The sequence below is a fragment of the Sebastes fasciatus genome, chromosome 12 (assembly GCF_043250625.1).
Source record: "Sebastes fasciatus isolate fSebFas1 chromosome 12, fSebFas1.pri, whole genome shotgun sequence".
NCBI classification, from domain to species: Eukaryota; Metazoa; Chordata; class Actinopteri; order Perciformes; family Sebastidae; genus Sebastes; species Sebastes fasciatus.
The window spans coordinates 25,544,780-25,568,667 of record NC_133806.1 but is presented as its reverse complement, the minus strand read 5'-3'; the positions used below and the strand labels follow the sequence as shown (position 1 = coordinate 25,568,667).

At 44.1% G+C, this 23,888-nt stretch overlaps 1 protein-coding gene across 10 annotated transcripts in view; it reads left to right on the top strand.

The window, feature by feature from the left end:
* The window catches only part of trim33l (tripartite motif containing 33, like), a 37,582-nt gene that overhangs the window by 11,921 nt on the left and 1,773 nt on the right, over positions 1-23,888 (top strand). For 3 of the 10 annotated variants that reach the window (XM_074654360.1, XM_074654361.1, XM_074654362.1), the window contains 10 exons: positions 931-1,066; positions 15,135-15,261; positions 15,902-16,018; positions 16,303-16,417; positions 17,247-17,393; positions 18,362-18,473; positions 19,452-21,712; positions 22,012-22,196; positions 22,586-22,697; positions 23,388-23,444. In XM_074654360.1, coding sequence (XP_074510461.1) covers positions 931-1,066; positions 15,135-15,261; positions 15,902-16,018; positions 16,303-16,417; positions 17,247-17,393; positions 18,362-18,473; positions 19,452-21,712; positions 22,012-22,196; positions 22,586-22,697; positions 23,388-23,444 — 3,369 coding nt within the window. The remainder of the gene's footprint in view (positions 1-930; positions 1,067-15,134; positions 15,262-15,901; positions 16,019-16,302; positions 16,418-17,246; positions 17,394-18,361; positions 18,474-19,451; positions 21,713-22,011; positions 22,197-22,585; positions 22,698-23,387; positions 23,445-23,888) is intronic. The other 7 variants (XM_074654367.1, XM_074654365.1, XM_074654363.1 and 4 more) reach the window with 7 other exon arrangements.

The window sequence follows — 23,888 nt, the reverse complement described above, 5'->3', positions numbered from 1 at the left end:
AATAGACCACAGACCATGGATGTAGAGGAGGGTCCAATAGACTACAGACCATGGATGTAGAGGAGGGTCCAATAGACCACAGACCATGGATGTAGAGGAGGGTCCAATAGACCACAGACCATGGATGTAGAGGAGGTTGTGTCCTGTGCTTTTGCCCTGCGTGTTAGTAAATAGCCTACAACTCTATTAAATTCTGTTGATGTCATGCTACTAGCACTACTAGCTACTGGCCGATAGCCGGTTGTTTGGGAAAAGAGACGTTAATACATCCACCACGGTACAGGTTTACAGCATACAGCCCATGGGTGTATTATAAGATAATAAAAGTGATGAATTACAGCCAATAGATCCATTATTACAGCCGCATACAGCTAGCAGGAAGCTGGCAGAACCAGATATGTCATATGAGCGTGCAGGGCGGTGCAGTCCCGTGGGTCTGATGCACGTTCATTATGGCGAGGAAAATAACTCAGCTGTTAGTTCATTTTACTACTTTTGGGACATAATGATTTAAATGAGGGCTTTTAAAGTGTTTTTACCGGGAAGTTGATTTATATCCTCTGATTTGCAGACGTCTCTTTATACATCCATGGACACAGACTCATTGTTGTTTTCAGTCCAAAATGGCGGCAGCGCGACTGCAGCGCCATCTAGCGGCTGTTATTCAAAAGCACCAGAGTTTCATCTATTTGTTTCTTCACTCTTTGGGGATATTTCTTTCTTCAGTTTATCACAAACACTCAAAATCACTGGACAGGAAGTGGATGAAAAACTGTCATCTGTAAAGTAACTAAAGATGTCAGATAAATGTAGTGGAGTAAAAAGTACAATATGTCCCTCTGAGATGTGATGGAGTAGAAGTAGGAAGTAGCAGAAAATGGAAATACTCAAGTAAAGCACAAGTATGTTGACTACTTCCTGTCTCCTCAGTGCTGCAGCTGTGACGCCTCCTCAGCCAGGTGTTGGTGTGTGGACTGTAATGAAGCTCTGTGTGACATCTGTGTGTCGGCTCATCGCAGAGTGACGGTGACAAGATCACACCGGATCCTCAACCAGCCGCCAGCAGGTCAGATTATAATCTGTAGTCCTCTTTCCTGTTAGTAACCATGATGAGGTGTTTAGCGGGCGCAGCGTTAAGTGGAGGCAGAATAATTCTCTGAACACGTTTTTTTAACAATGTCTGAAGAACTGTTATTTTTTTTATATGTTTTGGCATTTATCATATATCTTTGGACATTTTAACATATTATTTAAAAAACCAATTTCACATATTTTACTAATAATTTTTTATTTATTTTTTTCACGTTGTGATGGAATAATTGATATACAAGTTATCTTTGGAAGGAAGAGGTCCGGAGCTGATGATGTCTTACAAAAGAAGGTTTATTGAAGCTTGGCCAAGGAGAATTGACAGGTCTCCACAATAGATGCTCTCTGCGTGAAGGCCTCACAACTCTGTCCTTCCTCCCCGGTGCTCAGTGTCTTACCCCTTATCATGTTATGACTTACTTCGTTCCTCTGGCATCTCTGACCCTGGTTGCCCTAGCGACTGGCTCTACGGTCTCCACTACAGGCACAGCTGTACAGATAACGGTGGCTCCTCTAGACAGGACTCCAACCCAAGAATGTCAACAGAGGGACACTCTGACAAACACTCTGACCTTTCTACCAATAAGAGAGGAATTGATGGAAAATTCCATCACAACCCCTCCTTTTTGATCGACAGATCAACACTAATTACCCCTCCCAGTGTGACATATCAATTTAACAATTGAGCACCAGGGAGAAGTCAGGGCTGATCCACCCCACGCAGTAATGACTAATTTAAACAGTCAAAATCCAAAAACAGTTACATATCATGATTATTAAAAAACTCACCCTTAACCTCTAGCAATGACCTACGAGTTCCGTCTTCAAGCCAATTAAGGCCTCCTAAGGAAAATTACCTGCAGACCTCCCAAACCCCATAAGGGTCTAGAGAGCTCTTTTGACAGAGGTCGCAGGTCACATGCATCTACTGACAACTGGCCAAAAACTCCGCCTCGGTTTCACAGGAGATGGAGCAAAAAGACCAGATGCGCTATCTACTCTATCTGGAACGGACAAAGGTAAAACCTCAGATCACAAAAGAGGGAAAATCTATATTGTCACATCCGTACAAACCGATCATCTTCAGGGTGAGCTAGGGTGATTTACCTGATTATGTTTCAAATATAACCAAACACACTTGATTAAATGACATCACACGTTGCATTTCAAACTTAATATAAAATCAATCTTCCTTCTTATACAAGGAAACAGGATAGATAATAGAATTAGAAATACATGGCACAAAATTTAAGTAAAGAAGTAATTTACAATTCATAAATCATAAATCATTGTTTCTCTTTTTGAGATAGAGGTATCCTTACCCACAGAGGTACCCAGAAGCAGGATGCAATTTCACCCTCCTTTCGGACACCATCAATGCAGTTCAGACACCCCCCCTCAAATCCTCCAGTCTTTTCCTCAATTTTTCCTAAATCAATCATGCAGAATATCAGTTCATTTTACAGAGAATACACTTTTACTATTAATCCCTACAGCCTTTAATATCAGGATACATTGATTCTTATAAAATTCACCAACTAAAATTGAAAAACCTTAAACAATTAAATCTTGAGAGAGTAACCGATTCAACTCATTCTCCGTGTTTTCTGTCATCCATGTGATGAGTGTAATGTGTATGCAGTATCTTTATTGAAAATGTGAGTGTGTGTACTGAGGTGTGTGGCTTAATGTGATGTGTATGTAATGAAATATAAGTATGTGTGTGTGATTACATGTAATATTGCTTTGATTTTAACCCACAGAATCATAGGGATCAATAATGAATAACATTGATTATATTAGAGTAGTACCCATCTTCAAAATGATTATCTATAACTGATTAAGTCTTCTTCTTCAACTCAGGTGCTTTGCGCACCACAGAGCCATCACTGTCGAGAGGTCTCAAGACATACGATGCACAGTGATATGGATGTTTTCCTTGCGGGCAAAATCAAACCTCAATCAAATACAAACATGAAAAATAAAAATGATCACATCTGGAGAAATGTGGGATTACATATCACATGTTTCCCTCTCCTCTTCTCCCTCCTCTTCTTCCTCCTCCTCCTCCAGACTAAGGTCTTCTAACCCCAACCTCTGAACCCAATCTTGAAACTCCGCATTACCAAAAGGCCCGGTCTCTACCTGATGGAGTGCCAGGCCTCCCACACTTACACGGACCTGGGGAGCCTGTAACACGGTGCTAGCAGTTTTCTGGACAAGAGCTCTGATTATTGCCCCTAAACATGTGAAGAGGAGAAGGAGAAGAAGAATGGCCGTGTTTGAGTGGCGTTTTTCCTTCATTTAGTTTTGCACGTATAGTATAAATAGATTCAAAATATGTTGTTGGTGGGAGGAGAGTTATATTCTTGCATCTCTTCAATCCGGACAGTGTTGTCACAGCCCTCTACGTGACCTTTGACATCTTGATAGCTCACGTCCCAGTCGTAACAAACTGGGTGGAGCTTGAGCTGTTACTCTGGCTCTTTTCATGGTTGCAAGCACTGGGTTGCTCGTTGTTCTACCGAGCTCAAGGCTCAGCTCAGCACCTGGAACATGAGAGCCCTCATGCTCCGATTTCCTTGAATCAGGTTGCTCGGTTCCCTGACCGAACCCACTCAGCAGTGCGAGGAGAAGGAGTGACCATCCTGTCACTTGCCACGTCCCTGCTTGCCCTCTCCCGTAGCACGAGGTGCTGCTCTGCACCTTGTAGCATGAACCCATTCTGCTTTGCCCTCGACCTTCACTGCCGTTTTGGTCACCAACAGCACCTATTATGGGCTTTTCACCTGGGAGACAAACAGAGAGCACACCTTGTCCAAGGAATTAATTAGTATTTTGATCACCAACTTTGAAACGGGTGAATTGGCTCCACCGAGGGTTTTGGGAGCCGTTCTGCCACCTGTAAGTGATACCTTTTTAAAACTTTGGTTAGTGCTTTAACATAATCAACCAGGGATTCCTCAGTCCAAAGAAGCAAAGTTTAATGTGGTGTCAACAGGGGACTTGACCCTGTTGACATTGCTCTTCCTATGAGCACCTCGTGTGGGCTTAGCCCTGTCGTAGCACTTTGTGTACTGCAGATGGAGTACAACCCAATTCGTCAGGCCACTTCAGACCTGTTTTCATCATTGTTTTGGTCAACCTCTCCTTGATAGTGGAATTCATTCTCTCAACTTGACCTAAGCTCTGTGCATGGTAGGGAACATGTAACTGCCATGTGAACCCTAATACTGCGGCGAGACCCTGTGTTACTTTTGACACAAAACATGGACCCCGGTCACTATTTATTCTCATTGGCACCCCAAATCTTGGGATGACATCTTTTAGATGACACTTCACGACTGTTCTAGCGTCCTCTTTCCTTGTTGCAAACGCCTCAGTCCACTTTAAGAACTGATCGGTGATCACCAACAAGTATTTGAAACCTTGTGAATTTGGCATATGTACAAAATCAATCTGCATATTTACAAAAGGGCCCGATGGTGGCGGTAGATGGTCATGTTTTATCAAACTGTTCTTTCTCCTAGTTTGTTGGCATGTCATGCATCCGTCTACAAGTGTTTGTGAGACCTGTGTGATGCCTGGCGCAAACCATTGTGAACAAATTACCTCATTCATCCCTCCTTTTCCTACATGTGCAGGCCCATGTACTACATGTGCCAACACATGTAGGAGAGAACTAGGACAGATATGGCCCTTATGGTAATGTTTGTGTTTAAGTGGCTTAGAAACTATGTTTCTTACAGATATCATCCATCCATCCATCCATCTTCAACCGCTTATCCGGGATCGGGTCGCGGGGGCAACAGCTCCAGCAGGGGACCCCAAACTTCCCTTTCCCGGGCCACATTAACCAGCTCTGACTGGGGGATCCCGAGGCGTTCCCAGGCCAGAGTAGAGATATAATCTCTCCACCTAGTCCTGGGTCTTCCCCGTGGTCTCCTCCCAGCTGGTCGTGCCTGGAACACCTCCCAAGGGAGGCGCCCAGGAGGCATCCGTGCTAGATGCCCGAACCACCTCAACTGGCTCCTTTCGACGCAAAGGAGCAAGGACTCTACTCCGAGTTCCTCACGGATGACTGAGCTTCTTACCCTATCTCTAAGGGAGACGCCAGCCACCCTCCTGAGGAAACCCATTTCGGCCGCTTGCACCCGCGACCTCGTTTTTTCGGTCATGACCCAACACTCATGACCATAGGTGAGAGTAGGAACGAAGATTGAACGGTAGATCGAGAGCTTTGCCTTCCGGCTCAGCTCTCTTTTCGTCACAACGGTGCGGTAAAGCGAATGCAATACCGCCCCTGCTGCTCCGATTCTCCGACCAATCTCACGTTCCATCGTCCCCTCACTCGCGAACAAGACCCCGAGATACTTAAACTCCTTCACTTGGGGTAAGGACTCATTCCCTACCCGGAGTAGGCAATCCACCGGTTTCCTGCTGAGAACCATGGCCTCAGATTTAGAGGTGCTGATTCTCATCCCGACTGCGTCACACTCGGCTGCGAACCGATCCAGTGAGTGCTGGAGGTCGCAGACCGATGATGCCAACAGGACCACATCATCTGCAAAAAGCAGTGATGAGATCCTCAGCACACCGATCTGCAAACCCTCCTCCACCCGACTACGCCTCGATATCCTGTCCATGAATATCACGAACAGGATTGGTGACAAAGCGCAGCCCTGGCGGAGGCCAACCCCCACCGGAAACGAGTCCGACTTACTGCCGAGGATCCGAACACAGCTCTCGCTTTGGGCGTACAGGGATTGGATGGCCCTGAGAAGTGCCCCCCTCACCCCATACTCCCGCAGCACCCCCCACAGTATCTCCCGGGGGACCCGGTCATATGCCTTCTCCAAGTCCACAAAGCACATGTAGACTGGATGGGCATACTCCCAGGCCCCCTCCAGGATCCTTGCGAGAGTGAAGAGCTGGTCCGTTGTTCCACGGCCAGGACGGAATCCGCATTGTTCCTCTTCGATCCGAGGTTCGACTATCGGCCGAACCCTCCTTTCCAGCACCTTGGAGTAGACTTTACCAGGGAGGCTGAGCAGTGTGATACCCCTGTAATTGGCACACACTCTCTGGTCCCCCTTTTTGAAAAGGGGAACCACCACCCCGGTCTGCCACTCCTTAGGCACTGTCACCGACTTCCACGCGGTGTTGAAGAGACGTGTCATCCAAGACAGCCCCTCCCCACCCAGAGCCTTCAGCATTTCAGGGCGGATCTCATCAACCCCCGGGGCTTTGCCACTGTGGAGTTGTTTGACTACCTCAGTGACTTCCACCAGGGTAATTGATGATGGTCCCCCATCAGCTTCCAGCTCTGCCTCTACCATAGAGGGCGTATTGGTCGGATTCAGAAGTTCCTCAAAGTGCTCCTTCCACCGCCCGATTACCTCCTCAGTTGAGGTCAACAGTGTCCCATCCTTACTGTACACAGCTTGGATGGTTCCCCGTTTCCCCCTCCTAAGGTGCCGGATGGTTTTCCAGAAGCACTTTGGTGCCGACCGAAAGTCCTTCTCCATGGCTGCTCCGAACTCCTCCCACACCCGCTGCTTTGCCTCCGTCACGGCAGTGGCTGCTGCTCTTCGGGCCCGTCGGTACCCTGCAACTGCCTCCGGAGACCTCCGAGATAACATATCCCGGAAGGCCTCCTTCTTCAGTCGGACGGCTTCCCTGACCACCGGTGTCCACCACGGTGTTCGAGGGTTGCCGCCCCTTGAGGCACCTAAGACCTTAAAACCACAGCTCACCGCCGCAGCTTCAGCAATGGAAGCTTTGAACATCGTCCACTCGGGTTCAATGCCCCCAACCTCCACAGGGATGCCAGAAAAGCTCCGCCGGAGGTGTGAGTTGAAGATCTCTCGGACAGGGGCCTCCTCCAGACGTTCCCAGTTCACCCTCACTACGCGTTTGTGCTTACCAGGTCTGTCCAGACTCTTCCCCCACCCTCTGACCCAACTCACCACCAGATAGTGATCAGTTGACAGCTCCGCCCCTCTCTTCACCCGAGTGTCCAAAACATGCGGCCTCAGATCAGATGATACGATTACAAAATCGATCATCGACCTTCGGCCTAGGGTGCTCTGGTACCACGTACACTTATGAGCATCCTTATGTTCGAACATGGTGTTCGTTATGGACAATCCATGACTAGCACAGAAGTCCAACAACAAACGACCACTCGGGTTTAGATCAGGGAGGCCGTTCCTCCCAATCACGCCACTCCAGGTGTCTCCATCGTTGCCCACGTGCGCGTTGAAGTCTCCCAGGAGAACTATGGAGTCCCCTACTGGAGCCCCATACAGGACTCCATTCAGGGTCTCCAAGAAGGCCGAATACTCCGAACTGCTGTTTGGTGCATACGCACAAACAACAGTCAGAGTTTTCCCCCCCATAACCCGAAGGCGTAGGGAGGCGACCCTCTCGTCCACCGGGGTAAACTCCAACGTAGCGGCACTCAGCCGGGGATTTGTGAGTATCCCCACACCCGCCCGGCGCCTCACACCATGGGCAACTCCAGAGAAGAATAGGGTCCAACCCCTATCCAAGAGTACGGTTCCAGAACCGAGGCTGTGCGTAGAGGTAAGCCCTACCAGATCCAACTGATAGCGCTCCACCTCCCGCACAAGCTCCGGCTCCTTCCCCCACAGAGAGGTGACGTTCCACGTCCCCAGAGCCAGCCTCTGCCGCCCGGGTCCGGTCCGTCGAGGTCCCTGGCCTTCACTGCCACCCGTGTGGCAGCGCACCCGACCCAAGCGGTTTTTCCCGCAGGTAGTGAGCCCACAGGATGGAGAGGAGATATCAATATGTTTTTATTAATCACTTCTCATTCATTCACTATGAATGAATGAATAGTTTTATTTCGGTCATACATCAAAAAGAACAAAACTTTACAATCTGTGTGAATATAAACCAATACTGTATCCCTTTCACACAACAACGTTCATATAATCAATGACCAATGGCCCCAAGGCTTATTTTTTTTTTTCTATCCTATACAATCCATAAAATAACCCAGAATATCAGCATTACAAAGGAAAGAAAAAATAAAATTTACTCTAATCGTAATCCTTACTTATTTCACATTTTAAGGCTTTTTTGAAGCTCAACAGAGAGCTACAAAATTTCAACTCATCACTAAGCCTGTTCCATAATTTGACTCCCAAAATTGAGACACATCTGTATTTTACAACGGTTCTCACTTAAGCTGTTTAAAAAAAAACCCCACACAACCCTCTTAAATAAAAATGTCTTTCTTTTTTTTTTTTTGTTGTTTTTTTTAATACTAACCGGAAGGCTTTTATTCCTAACTCGAAATAGTATTTCTAATGTCTTTACACGCACAATATCCCAAAATTTGAAGATAACTGACTTTATGAATAATGGATATGTAGTTTCACGCTAAGAAGCTTTATGTATTATTCTACAAGCTCTTTTCTGGATTTTAATTATCGGGTCTATATTTATTTTATATACTTTTCTCCAAACCTCAACACCATATGACATATATGGCATTATAAGTGAGCAATACAATATATACGAACACTTATTTTTCAACAGATCCTTTGTTCGATATTTAATAAATTCCCTGTAAAGCCTATTTTTTTTTCTACAAGCTTAATGATTCATTAATATCATCTACATAAACTTCTTGGCAGTCATAATTCAAGAGCTCTGTCTTAAAAGCTATATTTGCCTCCGGTGATTTTATTCTAATCAAATTGTTCTGTTTCTTTGTTCTTAATCTTGATTTATTGTTAATCTCCAACACTGTAAAAACAGGCAAACTATCACTCACATCAGTCACTAACAGTCCACTTCCACTTCCCAAACAATTACATTAATGAAAATATTATCAATCAATGTTAAACTATCCCTCGTTATTCTACTTGGCTTTACAATTAACGGATAGAAACTCAAGCTAAACATAATATTAACAAATTCTGTTGTTTCATTATATAATCATTATATTTCAGTAAATCAATATTTAAGTATGGCATAGCCAACCAACCATTTAACCTCAGATGGTCTGCTAACAGAGCCATCAGTGTAGAAATTTACATCTGAATTTGTCTGCTGGAGGTCTGGCCTTGGAGAGGAACATGTGGCAATCACGGTATTGCAATCATGATCATCGTCGGTCTCGATCAGTGGGAGGAGAGTGGCTGGATTTAGTGGTGCGGAGCGTTTCACCGTAATATGTGGACTGGACAGAATGATAGCCTCATAACCTGAGCGTCGTGCTGCTGTCATGTGTTGTGTTGATGCGGTGTTCAAAATATGTAAAACGGCATGCGGAACGTGAACTACACAGTCATGAGCCAGTACTATGGGGGCTGATTTTTCAATCATCATCGCAACTGAGGCCACAGCTCTCAAACAACCTGGCATGCCCAACACCACGGGTCCCAATCGAGCCGAATAGTACGCGACAGGACGGTAACGCGAACCATGTTTCTGTACCAGGATACCTGTAGCAAAACCCTCCTTTTCGTGCACGTGTAGATGGAACAGCAAGTTGTAGTCCGGCAGGCCCAGTGCTGGGGCCTGTAATAACGCATGTTTCAGGTCTTGGAAAGCTTTTAACATAACTTCAGTCCATTCCACAACAGATGGAGCCGTTTCCAATGTAACAGCTCTCAACACAGAGTCCAAAGCTGCATACTCAAAAATCCAGTGCCTGCAATAATTAGCCATCCCCAGGAACGAATGCATTTCTTTCTTAGTCCTCGGGGGATGCATATCCACCAACAGTCTCACTCTTTCTGGTGACAACAGCCGGTGGCCGTTCTTCAACACATGACCCAGATACGTGACCTCAGGCAGGCAGAATTGCAGTTTGGTGAGTGATGCCCTGTGGCCACACTCCGCCAGTCTTTTGAGCAGCAAAATGGAGTCAGAGCGACACGCGTCTAATGTTGGAGACGCCACCAAGAGGTCGTCTGCATATTGAAGAAGGCTTGATCCTCCTGGCAGATCGAGATCGTCCAGATCCCGTTTTACCGCTGCCGCGTACACGCTCGGGGACTGGGAATATCCCTGGACTAGCCTTCGCCAGGTCAGCTGTCGACCTTTAAAAGTAAACGCAAACAGATACTGGCTGTCTGGATGCAGTGGAATGGAAAAGAAAGCTGAACATAGATCAATGACTGTGTAGTACGTAGAGTTTGCCGGTAATGAGGCTAAGATGGAATTGGTGTCTGGGACTAATTGAGTCATTGGAACCACAATGTTGTTAATTGCTTGCTAATCTTGCAGAAAACGCCACTCGTCTGGTCTACCAGGCTTAGGAATTGGCAAAATGGGTGTGTTACAGGGGCTGTTTGTGTAGCAAATCACTCCTTCAATTCCTGCAATTGCTTTGTGGGAGAGGTTATACTGGCGTATCATAGGTAGCTTAACATTAGGCTTAAGTGTCACTAGGTGAGGCGGCGCTGAATTTACAAAACCCACATGATTTTTATGTCTGGCCCACAAAATAGATGGAACCTCAGCTAGTTCTGACGGAGGTCCATATTCTGTCACTAGGGGAGGCTGCTGCGTGATAAATGTGCTGTCCGGTAACTCAATACGTGCTGGCATGTTGATCATGTACAACTCACAACCTAATGTAGTTACTTTTTGAGTTTTAGAGCCCTCGTTACTGGCTCTCAATTTCTGGCACCGAGCCACCATTTTACCAAGTTCCCTTGGCTCATGCCCAGGTGTGACTGCCACTGCAATATGAGGCCAAGAATCATTATCATCAAATAACTCACTTTGTCTCTCTGTCAACAGCATTGAAAGAGCGCTCCCCTCTGGACCTACAAACAAAATTTGCTTGCATTCTAATTTCTCTTTTTTTTTTTTACATGGGTACCAGCCAAACGAGTTAATTCCTGTGAAGGGTTAAAAACCGCAGTGTATTCACAACGTTAAGTGAGACCTCATAGCAGACATCAATATAGCGCAGTTTTGGTTATATCTTTGCGATTTTCTGGATATTGGAGACAGTAAATGTGTCCATCCTCTGAAAATTTAGCAAAGTCCAGCAGTACAATTGATCAATTGTTGATTTTAGAAACTGCATTGCCTGCACGGCCTTGTCTTCCGGGATAGTTAAATATAACCCGTCCGGAATACAATGAATAGAAGCACGAAGTTTGCAAGGCAAATCTCTCCCCAACAAATTAATGGGACACTTTTCAGATATCAAAAATGAATGCAATACATCTGAGCCTTCAACTGTTGTTTTAGATTTATTTATTTTTTTGATAGTGGTTCTACCATAGGAACACCGGAAACACCCATAGTGGTGATATAATGTGTGGTTGGTTCAAAATTTCAACTGTTACCATTTACTTCAATTGCTAACGTGGGATCTTGTGACAAATCTAGCCAATTTGCAAATTGTTGTAAAAACTTGTTGTAGCCTATATCAAGTTAAGGTTATATAAATCAACCCGTAGCTACATATATTGTTAAATAAGCCTATGACTTGACATCAGGTTATGGTCAAAACTAAATAAAATCGACAGGGAGTTACACAATTGTTATAATTTATAAATATACAAAAACATACAATTACTATGCTCTCCTCAAAGCCACCAGACTATTGACAGAAACTGTCATTTTAACCACTGATCATTATAAACGCACTTTTTCAAACTGACAGAAAACATTTAAAATTCGTCAAAACTGTCTTGCAATGGTCAATCTTGCAACAATTACCATCACTGGTTGCTTTCTACAGAATCTTGGCTTTCGTACTTTTAAGTATGTATTATAAGCTGCTTAGAGCTACTGTTAACCAGCCCTCTCTATTATCTATTTTATATTGCTGTGAACACATCTCCTTCAAACAACTAGATTTATTCAAGTTTCTACTCCAAAAATACATTTTCCAAAAAATATATTTGAACACCTCATGATAATGTTATAATTCACCTTCGCCTAATAATCTATTGGCATACCAAAATTAATAAATGAGTTAGCTGAATTCCTTCAGCCCCCCCCCCCCCCTTACTCTGGACACAAAACCTGCACCCTGTAGGTGTGTGTGTTTGTGTCAGTGTCTTGGTGTGTCTCTTGACCCCGCCCCTCTGGTGGATCATCAATGAATTCTGAGCCAGTTGCTCTGCTGCCTCCTTGTAGGGCAGCCACGTCTGCTCCTCTCCGTCTCTCCCTTTCAATTGCGGCAGTGATCAAAAATATCAACTCTTGTGTCTGCATTTTTCCTAACTCTGCCTCTGAAGCTTTTGCTTTATCGTTATCTTGGGGTAAAGTAAAACAGTGAATTTGTTCAATTCAATTCAATTCAATTCAATTGCTCTAAAAGTGGGATTTTAGCTTCATTCAACATACTCAACAAACAATGAGGGGACGGAGTTTTACCTTGGCATTTAATCCTATCATTAATCATCGCCTTTGTCTGATTCTCACTATCTCAGCCGCTTTGGTCTGCAATGTGATCTTTAACAATGTCCTGTGACATGTTGCAATAAATGGTACGCATTCATCCACCATTTTTCTTAATTCATCTGAACCCCATTCACAGCCATTCTCACTCACTCTCTCACTACAGATTTGAAGAGCGGTGACTTTCTTCCGTCAAAGTGCACACTTTCTCATAAATGCAAAATCCCAGTCTGGATTTCCAATGCCCATTTATCTCAGTTAGCCGCAGTTTCTCCGTCTCAAGCGAGCCTCCATGCGGCCATTCACCATCCGTCCAATCACACATCAATACTGTGAACGGAACTACATATTTCCATCCGGCCTGTCTGCCCACTATTCCAGCGGGACTAGAGGGCACATACATCGTCTCAAAGTGTGTGTTTGCATGGTGTTTATCAATGACAGGTTGACTCTTCTCTTTTACCCTGTCGGTTCTTTGACTGATAAGATCTTTTAACCTTGGCTGTTTTGGAAACGGTCATAAGTGTAAATTTCTCTGGTTTCTCTGCTGCTTTGGACTTTTGGGCACCCATTTTATTCAGCACTTAATTTCACACAGTTATTCAGCAAAATTCAGCAGCGTAAGCGCGCAAAGCACCAGCACATCAGTAAACAAGCAGCAATCACAGTTCAACATCATAGACACACAAAACGGGCACACAAAACGGGCACATGCACATCAACAACACCTCTCTGCATCAACAGCTTCTCCTCTTTTTTTTTTTTTTTTCCTTCCCCTTCCAGCAGGGTGAGGCTTCAATTTTTTCAAGACGGAGCCCCGAAAGCCCTACGCCTCGTGTACACAAACAATAAAACGGATATCCCTCGGCTTCTGGGGTCTCCCCCAGAACCTCTAGTTTCCCCCCGGACACAGAGTTGGGATAGTCACCAATCTTGGTCTGGCCGAGGTAGTTCTTTTTCAAACTTCCCCCGGAAACGTCTTTCCCCCTGGACCAGAGCTCATGGGAGTCCCCCCTGGTCGAGTCTAGCCCCAGGCTAACCCGGAAACCCAACCACCCGAGGTGGTGCTGCGGTAGTCCCAATTGACCTAAAACACACAGACTTTATCTTGAACACCACCCACCCTTCTGGAAGTGTAATATTACCCTTTTTAATATTACCTCTTTACCATGAACTGGTTAACTTCAATTCCTTTCCATTTTTATCCATTACATTTTCTAGTTCAAATTTCAGAAATTACTCAGCCGAATTATTACTATACTCCCTTGAGATGGAGTGTTACTCTATAGCTAAATTTTTTAAATTTCAGATTCTTTTAGATCTCGTCAAACACAGACATGGTAAGGCAAAAGCAGATAATTTGCACTTACCACTTCTGTTGTTATGTTGAAATCCTGTTCGTGACGCCAAATTGTGATGGAATAATTGATATACAAGTTATCTTTGGAAGGAAGAGGTCCGGAGCTGATGATGTCTTACAAAAGAAGGTTTATTGAAGCTTGGCCAAGGAGAATTGACAGGTCTCCACAATAGATGCTCTCTGCGTGAAGGCCTCACAACTCTGTCCTTCCTCCCCGGTGCTCAGTGTCTTACCCCTTATCATGTTATGACTTACTTCGTTCCTCTGGCATCTCTGACCCTGGTTGCCCTAGCGACTGGCTCTACGGTCTCCACTACAGGCACAGCTGTACAGATAACGGTGGCTCCTCTAGACAGGACTCCAACCCAAGAATGTCAACAGAGGGACACTCTGACAAACACTCTGACCTTTCTACCAATAAGAGAGGAATTGATGGAAAATTCCATCACACACGTATTTTACAAAAACTTTTCATACATTCTTGGATATTTTTCAATATTGTTTCATATATTTTATCAATAACTTTCAGATATTTTTTACATATGTCTAAATGGTTTTCCATGCTTTTAGCTTGTAGAAAGTCCTCTTTACCAATAGATGTTAGTTTGTATAGTTTTCACATATTTTACTGTTATTTTTTTTATGTTTTTCAGAAATGTTTCACATATGTTTGGGACATTTTTCACATGTTTTTGTACGTTTTTCACATTTGTTTTGGACATTTTCCGTTCTTTTTTGGGGATATATTTCAATATTTCTTTTTGTTTTTTTTTACATATTTTACCAATAATTTTCAGATATTTTTCAAATATGTCTGAATGGTGTTTCATGCTTGTAGAAAGTCCTCTTTAATAATAGATGTTGTTTTTTTATAGTTTTCACATGTTTTTTGGATATTATTCAGAAAAGCTTCACATATTTTTCAGACATTTCTCACATATACTGTATTTCAGTTTTTTTTTTTACTATCTTTTCACATATTTTACTAATCATTTTTGTACATTTTTTAAAAAAAATTCACATATTTATCGGACGTTTTTCACATATATCTCGGGTATTTTTTTACTATCTTTTCACATTTTTTACTAATGATTTTTGACATTTTTCACATGTTTTGGGGATATTTTTTACTATTTTTGCTGGAGTAGTGTGGACGCTAGGCATAAAAAGCAAAAGTTCTGTGTTTTAGAAGGGAAATGTGTTCGTCGATGTGGCTCGTGTTGCTCCTCTCTGGCCTGCTAGCTACACTCACCTCCTCAAAGTGTCTGTTTTCTATCTCCAGGCGGCGTCTCGACTCCTCCCACCAAGTTCTGTAGACTCCACCCGTCTGAGCCGCTCAAACTCTACTGCTTCACCTGTAACCAGCTCACCTGTCGAGACTGTCAGCTCACGGCTCACATGAACCACAGGTACACAGAGGCTACACTGACAGTTATCAGTGGATTCTACACACAGACGTGACTCACCGGGTCTAATGTGAAGATCAGTGTTACAGAAACACTTCACATACACGACTGTTGAACAGTTAATCTCATTGTGTCCAGTCAAATGTGTGAGAGGACGACTCCGAATGGTGTTTCATGCTTTTAGCTTGTAGGACGTCCTCTTCACTAATAGATGATATTCTGTTTAGTTTTCACATATTTTATGGATATTTTTCAGACATTTTTCACACATTTAGACATTTTTCATGTATTTTTCGGATATTTTTTCACTTATTTCTGAATGGTTTTTCATCCTTTTAGCTTGTAGAATGAACTCCTTACTAATCGATGTTATTTTGTTTAGTTTTCACATATGTTACTGTTATTTTTTGGGATATTTTTCTGAATTTTATCACATATTTTTAATGTATTTTTGGATATTTTTAAAAAAATATCTCATTTTACTAATAATTTTTCACATATTTTTAGAATGTTTTTTACTATTTTTTTCACATATTTTACTAATAATTTTCGGATATTTTTCACATATGTCTGAATGGTCTTTGATGCTTTTACCTCCTCCTCTTCGTTGTCCTCCTCTTCGTCGTCCTCCTCCTCCTCTCAGGTATCAGTTTGTCAGGGAAGCGTTGCACACTCTGAAGAAGCAGCTGGAGGTCAGAGTTCAGCCAATCAGAGCGCAGGGAGATAGAGTGAGCCGGATTCTGCTGGACATGGAGACCAGGTAAACAAGGAAACATAATCAGAAATATTAATTAATAGAATGATTAATAAATGAAGTATCATAACGTCCATGTTTTTCTTTGTCTTCCAGTTTCAGGTTTTCTCGTTAATTTCCTCGTTAATTCTCGACACAAAGTCCCGTTTCCTGGTTGTTTCTGAGAATAGCAACCACATCTTTTGACTTTGAGATGAATGTATTTAGTTGAGTGAATGTTGTCTAACGGCTGATTTATTTATTTTATATTTATATTTAATTAAAGAAGTGAACGTGTTGTTCTGTTTCAGGCTGCAGGACATCGCTAACAGTCAGTCTTGTCTGAAGACGGAGCTGCAGCAGTCGTACACCGTCTTAATTCAACATCTGAAGATGAGGATGGTAGAGATTTTGAAACAGGTCGAGGTAACCTACATAAACTTTGTTTTACTTTTATACTTCAACAAGTTTATACTTCATTATTCATAATCATTATTGTCTTAAAACACAAGAAGTGTGGCGTTTATACTGAAGGCCCAGACACACCAACCAGACATCAGAGAACCAGCGGCAACGAAGGACGACATTTCAGTCGCCTCACGTTGCCTTTGTTTTAGCCCAGAAGGAGGAGGAAGAAGAGGAGAGGGAAGAGGAGGGGGAGGGAGAAAGAGGGAGAGGGAGGTGGAGGAGGAAGAGGAGGAGGAGGAGGATGAAACTACAGTGTTTTTTTTACTACAGCCGCTGCCACCATTTTGGACTGAAAACACTTATAATATTTATAATAGTTTATTGTTCAACACAGGACATTTCAGTAGAGACATTAAACATGACAATAAAATAGAAATTATTAGTTTTACTTTTGTTCAGCTCTTTGTAGGCAGACGTTTAAAGGTTTAAAGGTTTAAAGGTTCTATACGTAACTTATTAATGACACCGGTGGCCGTTGAGTGAACTGCAGTCAGCATGCTGCTGTTCACACTGTGATGTGACATTACATGACAATCATATATCACCGTTACTATCTGTAATGTCCATGATGCTAACTAGCTCGCCTTTTGAAAATTAATGAATTAAATCCGACACAGGCCGACTAGAACCGACGGTAAGGGACACACCGCAGAAACTAGCGGCCGACCGTCAGCTTGGTGTTTCAGGACTTTTAAACCTGGTTGGAGGCTTTTGTTCTCAGATTGTGATGATTGATCCGTTTCCAGTGGACCAGCTCTGAGTTGTGAATCTTTTTGTCTCTGAGCAGAAGGTGTGTGAGTCGGAGTATGAGTGGATTCAGAGGAGGATGAGGAGGATGAAGCAGCTGATGCAGAAACAACAGGCTGTGACTGAAATAGCAGAGAAAGCCAGAAACACCAGCGACCTGTCGGCCCTGTGGACCTACACCACTCAGGTTATTATTATTATTATTATGTTAATATTATTATTATTATATTATTATTATGTTAATATTATTATATTATTATTATTATGTTAATATTATTATTATTATATTATTATTATTATTATATTATTATTATGTTAATATTATTATATTATTATTATTATGTTAATATTATTATTATGTTAATATTATTATATTATTATTATTATGTTAATAATAATATTATTAACACTAGACCACTCAGGTTATTATTTTTATTATGTTAATATTATTATATTATTATTATGGTAATAATAATATTATATTATTAACACTACACCACTCAGGTTATTATTATTATTATTATTATTATTATTATTATTATTATTATTAGTAGTAGTAGTAGTAGTAGTAGTAGTAGTAGTAGTATTAATAATAATAATATTATTGTTAACACTACACCGCTCAGGTCATATTATTATTATTATTATTATTATTAACACTACACCACTCAGGTTATTATTATTATTATAATTATTATTAATAAAGATCCCAGACGTGATCACAAGGTGACAACAAGCATTAAAGGATCAGGGTTCCTACGCAGGATGGAAAAGTATGGAATTTGATTTTAGTAATTTCCAGGTCTGGATAAGTATGAAAAAGAAAAAGTAAAAAGCAAAAGCCCTGTCGTCATGTCCCAGCATCCTCTTCAGCACAAAGTCAAAAATGGTTTGAAAATTCAACTGAATAGTCTGGAAAAGTCTGGTGTTTTGAAATGGGAAATGTGTAGGAACCCCGATTGATACCCACGATGCACTGCAGGAACAGTGTATCTATCTGAAGTCGGTCATTCAAATGATCGAAACAAGGACGCTACAGAAGGAGAGATTAATTCTGCTGTAGTTCCTTCACTTTGTTCTGGTCCTCCCCAGACCCATCTGAATACATCAACAGATCCAGAACCAGTGTGACCCGGTGCTGTTTTCTCTCTGCAGGTTGAGTCTCAGCTGAAGAACCTTCCTGATGAGGACTTGTCTCCTCCTCAGACCATGTCTGAGCTGAAGGTCGTCACTGACCACTCGTCTCTGGATGCCGTTGTGAACTTTGGTAAGTTGAGATGTTACTGCTGGTTTGTGTCCACGTTTATATATTTATATATGTTGTTATGACTCCACGCCGGCGACAGACGGGGCCGGCGGCATCATGTTTACTGGTTGTCCGTCCGTCTGTCCGCTCCATTCTCGCGACCGTGATATCTCAGGAGGGAATTTCATCAAATTTGGCACGAACATCTACCTGGAGTGAACATGGATGTGTAAAGAGGGGGAAGACGTTCCCGCCGTAAAGTACCGGGGTAGGAAATTCCCGCCATAACGTACCGGGGGAGGACATTGCCGCCGTAACGTACCGGGGGAGGACATTGCCGCCGTAACGTACCGGGGGAGGACATTGCCGCCGTAACGTACCGGGGGAGGACATTGCCTCCGTAACGTACCGGGGGAGGACATTGCCGCCGTAACGTACCGGGGGAGGACATTGCCGCCGTAACGTACCGGGGGAGGACATTGCCGCCGTAACGTACCGGGGGAGGACATTGCCGCCGTAACGTACCGGGGGAGGACATTGCCGCCGTAACGTACCGGGGGAGGACATTGCCGCCGTAACGTACCGGGGGAGGACATTGCCGCCGTAACGTACCGGGGGAGGACATTGCCGCCGTAACGTACCGGGGGAGGACATTGCCGCCGTAACGTACCGGGGGAGGACATTGCCGCCGTAACGTACCGGGGGAGGACATTGCCGCCGTAACGTACCGGGGGAGGACATTGCCGCCGTAACGTACCGGGGGAGGACATTGCCGCCGTAACGTACCGGGGGAGGACATTGCCGCCGTAACGTACCGGGGGAGGACATTGCCGCCGTAACGTACCGGGGGAGGACATTGCCGCCGTAACATACTGTGAATTAACTATGAATTTAAATATCATGAGTTCCGGATTTCTGACTTGTTGACATCACATGTTTTTCTTGTTTCTGATTGGCTATAAACATCCTGATGTCTGCTGATGACGTTTCTGTTTCCAGGTGCACTTCAGGTTTTATGGGTCCCCTTCGCTGTCTCACAAACCTCTAATCAGAACACTCCAGCCGGCTTCTCATCGTACCCGTCCACCCCCGCCTGTCCTGATCCCACCTACAGACCCCTCCCCCAAACCAGGACCACCAGGGACTCACCTGTCCCAGTCGGCTCATCCTCTACATCGTCCAGCCAGCTGTGTCCTTTGTCCTTCACCGTCACTCCAACTACCTCCACCTGTCCTGCACCGTCCCGTAGGACTGACTCACCTGCTCCAGTCACCTGTCCGTCTACTTCATGGAAGTCCTCGTTGAGTTTCAACCAATCCAACGCTCCCTTCGCCACCACCGCTGCAGTTACCTCCGCGGTCCAACATCCGTCTTCCACGTTGTCTCAGCTGGAGAAGAATAGCCCAGGACAGGTGCCTCAGCCTTTCAGCGCTCCTCTCCCCCCATCAGCAGGTCCGTCTTCGGTCCTCCAACCGGTCCAGCCCTCACTGGTTCTGAACCAACCGACAGCCCCACATAAGAACCAGTCCACGGCCGCCCTGCTGAACATCACTCAGACGGTGTACCAGGTGTCCTGCCTCCCGCCTGCCGTACCTCAGTTTCCTATGCTGCTCAGTCAGGCCTCACCTGGAAACACCTGGCCTAAACAGAAGTACCTGATGGGAAATGTCATCCCAGGACGGTTGAGTCCAGCCTCAGTCAGTAGTAAAATACCTCCTGCGGCCACCACAGGAAACCAGATCTCTGTCGGACCGAGTCAAACGGCGCTGCATCCACCTCCAACAAGCAGCCCTCCGTCCTCCACCCAGCGCCTCGACCCTGATACTGATCCAGGTCCTCACTCCTCTTCTCTGGATCAACAGCAGCAGAGTCCAGTGGTCAGGGCGGTGGCGGACTCCGCCTGTGATTGCAGCGTACAGCAGGCCGCCGCCCGGCAGCCGGAACCAGCAGAGAACGAACCCACCTCCACCGTGTCTGAAGAACCTGCAGGGAAACCGTCTGCACCCGAAGAACCAGAACCAGAACCTGAGGTATTAGACAAGGAGGTTGAGGAACCAGAACCTGAAGTATCAGACAGTGAAGGTGGTGAACCAGAACCAGAACCTCAAGTATCGGACAAGGAGGTTGAGGAACCAGAACCTGAAGTATCAGACAGAGACGTTGAAAAACCAGAACCTGAAGTATTAGACAGTGAAGGTGACAAACTAGAACCAGAACCTTTAGTATCAGATAGTGGAGGTGACGAACCAGAACTATTAGTATCAGACAGTGAAGGTGACGAACTAGAACCAGAACTATTAGTATCAGACAGTGAAGGTGACGAACTAGAACCAGAACTTTTAGTATCAGACAGTGAAGGTGACGAACTAGAACCAGAACTTTTAGTATCAGACAGTGAAGGTGACGAACTAGAACCAGAATCTTTAGTATCAGACAGTGGAGGTGACGAACCAGAACTATTAGTATCAGACAGTGAAGGTGACGAACTAGAACCAGAACTTTTAGTATCAGACAGTGAAGGTGACGAACTAGAACCAGAATCTTTAGTGTCAGACAGTGAAGGTGACGAACTAGAACCAGAATCTTTAGTGTCAGACAGTGAAGGTGACGAACCAGAACCAAAACCTGAAGTATCGGACAGTGAAAGTGACGAACTAGAACCTGGAGTATCGGACAGTGAAAGTGACGAACTAGAACCTGGAGTATCGGACAGTGAAGGTGACGAACTAGAACCTGGAGTATCGGACAGTGAAGGTGACGAACTAGAACCTGGAGTATCGGACAGTGAAGGTGACGAACTAGAACCTGGAGTATCGGACAGTGAATGTGACGAACTAGAACCTGGAGTATCGGACAGTGAATGTGACGGACTAGAACCTGGAGTATCGGACAGTGAATGTGACGGACTAGAACCTGGAGTATCGGACAGTGAATGTGACGGACTAGAACCTGGAGTATCGGACAGTGAATGTGACGAACTACAACCTGGAGTATCGGACAGTGAATGTGACGGACTAGAACCTGGAGTATCGGACAGTGAATGTGACGGACTACAACCTGGAGTATCGGACAGTGAAGGTGACGAACCGGGCTTGGTGATTGGAGAGTCAGTCAGCAGTCTGAGCCAATGGCAGCCCAGCGTGGTTCTGCTCAGGCTGCCTGTGTCTTCGCCCCGACCCGGTTGTCCCCTGCCTTGTTTCAGTTTGGTCGCCGGTGATGATGAAGATGAGTTTTACCTGAAAGAGATCCAGGACACCCAGGTACTTGTAGTGTAGTATTTTCACAGTGTGGTAGTTGTACTTTTACTGCAGTAAAGGATGTGAATACTACTGCTCAGACAGGAGGTCACCTGTGAATCATAAAAACAACAAAGTGAATTATTTTACAAAGCAGGAAATTAACTTGTTCTGTTAATCCTCATCCAGATAATCTCCCAGCATGCACTGGCGCAATAGATTATACAAGTTAGTCTCGTCCCAGACCAGACTGTATGTGACTGTGATGTGTGTTTTATCAACTATTCATGATGACCCAGGTGTTCCTCTCTGCTGTGTCACAGTCACATGCAGGTGACGTCACAGATGACACCATCACCGAGCTGCCGTCGCCACCGTCATCACCTGCGACTCTGGTGATCGTCACCTGCTCCGCCTGTCGATCAGCCAACAGTTCAATCATCTGTTCGTTCTGCGGTCGAGGATACCACCGAGACTGTCACCTTCCTCCTGTTGGACCAGACCTCAGGTACCAATCAATCAATCAATCGCTTACTTTCATGGTAACAAACAAATGATTCACCACCAGAAAAACTAGTTATGACAGAAACAAACAACAAACCTGTAGCTAAAAGCTAAAACCAGTGGCCAAAAACCAAGATGGCGACAGTCAAAATGTTGAACTCAAGGCTTCAAAACTGTAGTCCACAAACCAACGGGTGGCGTCAGTGACTACGTCCACTTCTTATATACAGTCTATGGATCATATACGTTGAACGATGTCACTCGTCAGGTTGTGATTAACGTGTGTGTTTTAGAACAGCAGGTCAGTTAGTGACCTTTATGTAACTGGGGTTCCCACTTTGTCATGTGACCTAGAGGGGTCCAACGTGTCCTCACTGTCTGTTTGTCCTACAGGTCGGAGTGGATGTGCTCGCTGTGTCAGGACCTGTCAGACCCCTCAGACCCCTTCAGCTCCGACAGACCACCAAGACCTCACAGTCCCTGTCTCAGTCTGCAGGACCAGAGGGTCAGAGTCTACACACATATATATCTGTTAAAAGTGTTTCCTGTGTGAGGTGGATGAAACCAGACTGTCTGAATAAATGATGACCTACAGTAGGTGGCGGTCGGCATGCCAGAGCACGGGAGCAAAGCAATGTGGGCGGAGGCAGCAGCAAGACGCAATATAGACACCTAAAGACAGACGGGGAACTGAAGCCGTTATCAATGCTCTCTTCAAAGCCACCAGACTCCATTCATAAAAACAGTAATTCTACTTCTCAGAACAGGGAAGTTACTGGTCTACCGCTGCATTGATTGCTTAGTTTGTTTGTGTTATTTTGTGACTTTGGTGTTTTAAAGGGTTAGTTCAGATCCACCAAACCCTTTAAAACACCAAAGTCACACAATAACGCAAACAAACTAACCAATGGAGGCAGCGGTAGACCAGTAACTCACCTGTTCTCAGAGGTAAAATCACTGATTTTGTGAATGGAGTCTGGTGCATAGATAACGGCTTCAGTTCCAGGTAAAGTGGTGAAAATATTCTACATATAGCGTACACTTAAACTGATATGTCTGAAACCTGATGTCCACAGCAGTACGTTGCTTTGCGTGCCGACCGCCATTTACTGTGCTTCAAACAATGCGTACTATCCCTTTTAAAGTTTTCTGTAAGTGTGACACTAGTTTGAAGCTGCTGTGTGTTTCGTCACAGAGGTGTGAGAGTCTGCTGCTGTACGTGAAGGTTGAAGGCTGCCCTCGTCTTCCTCAGGTCAGTTTGTCCACCGTGAGGCTGAAGAGTTATTGATACACTCAGATCTATAACAGAATGATAACCAGAGATCAACTCATCCAACTCTTTCTCTTTCAATACTGATTTCAAACCAACATCCTTTTTTGGCTATATTTTAAATAACAACTGAAACACCACACAGATTTTTAAACTGGAGTTTTTCTATTTCTACTCCACTAATTTTAAGGATATTTTTTACTTATATTTTACACATTTTTACTAATCATTTTCAGACATTATTCTGATATTTTTCAATTTTGTTTTCACTTTTTTCCACATATTGTAATGAAATTTTTTGGACATTTTTTTGTGACATTCCACATATTTTACCAATACTTTTGGGAAATTTTTCTGAGCTCTTTCACCAATTTTTTTTCACATATTTTACTAAAACTTTTTGGACATTTTTCTTTTTTTTCTGAC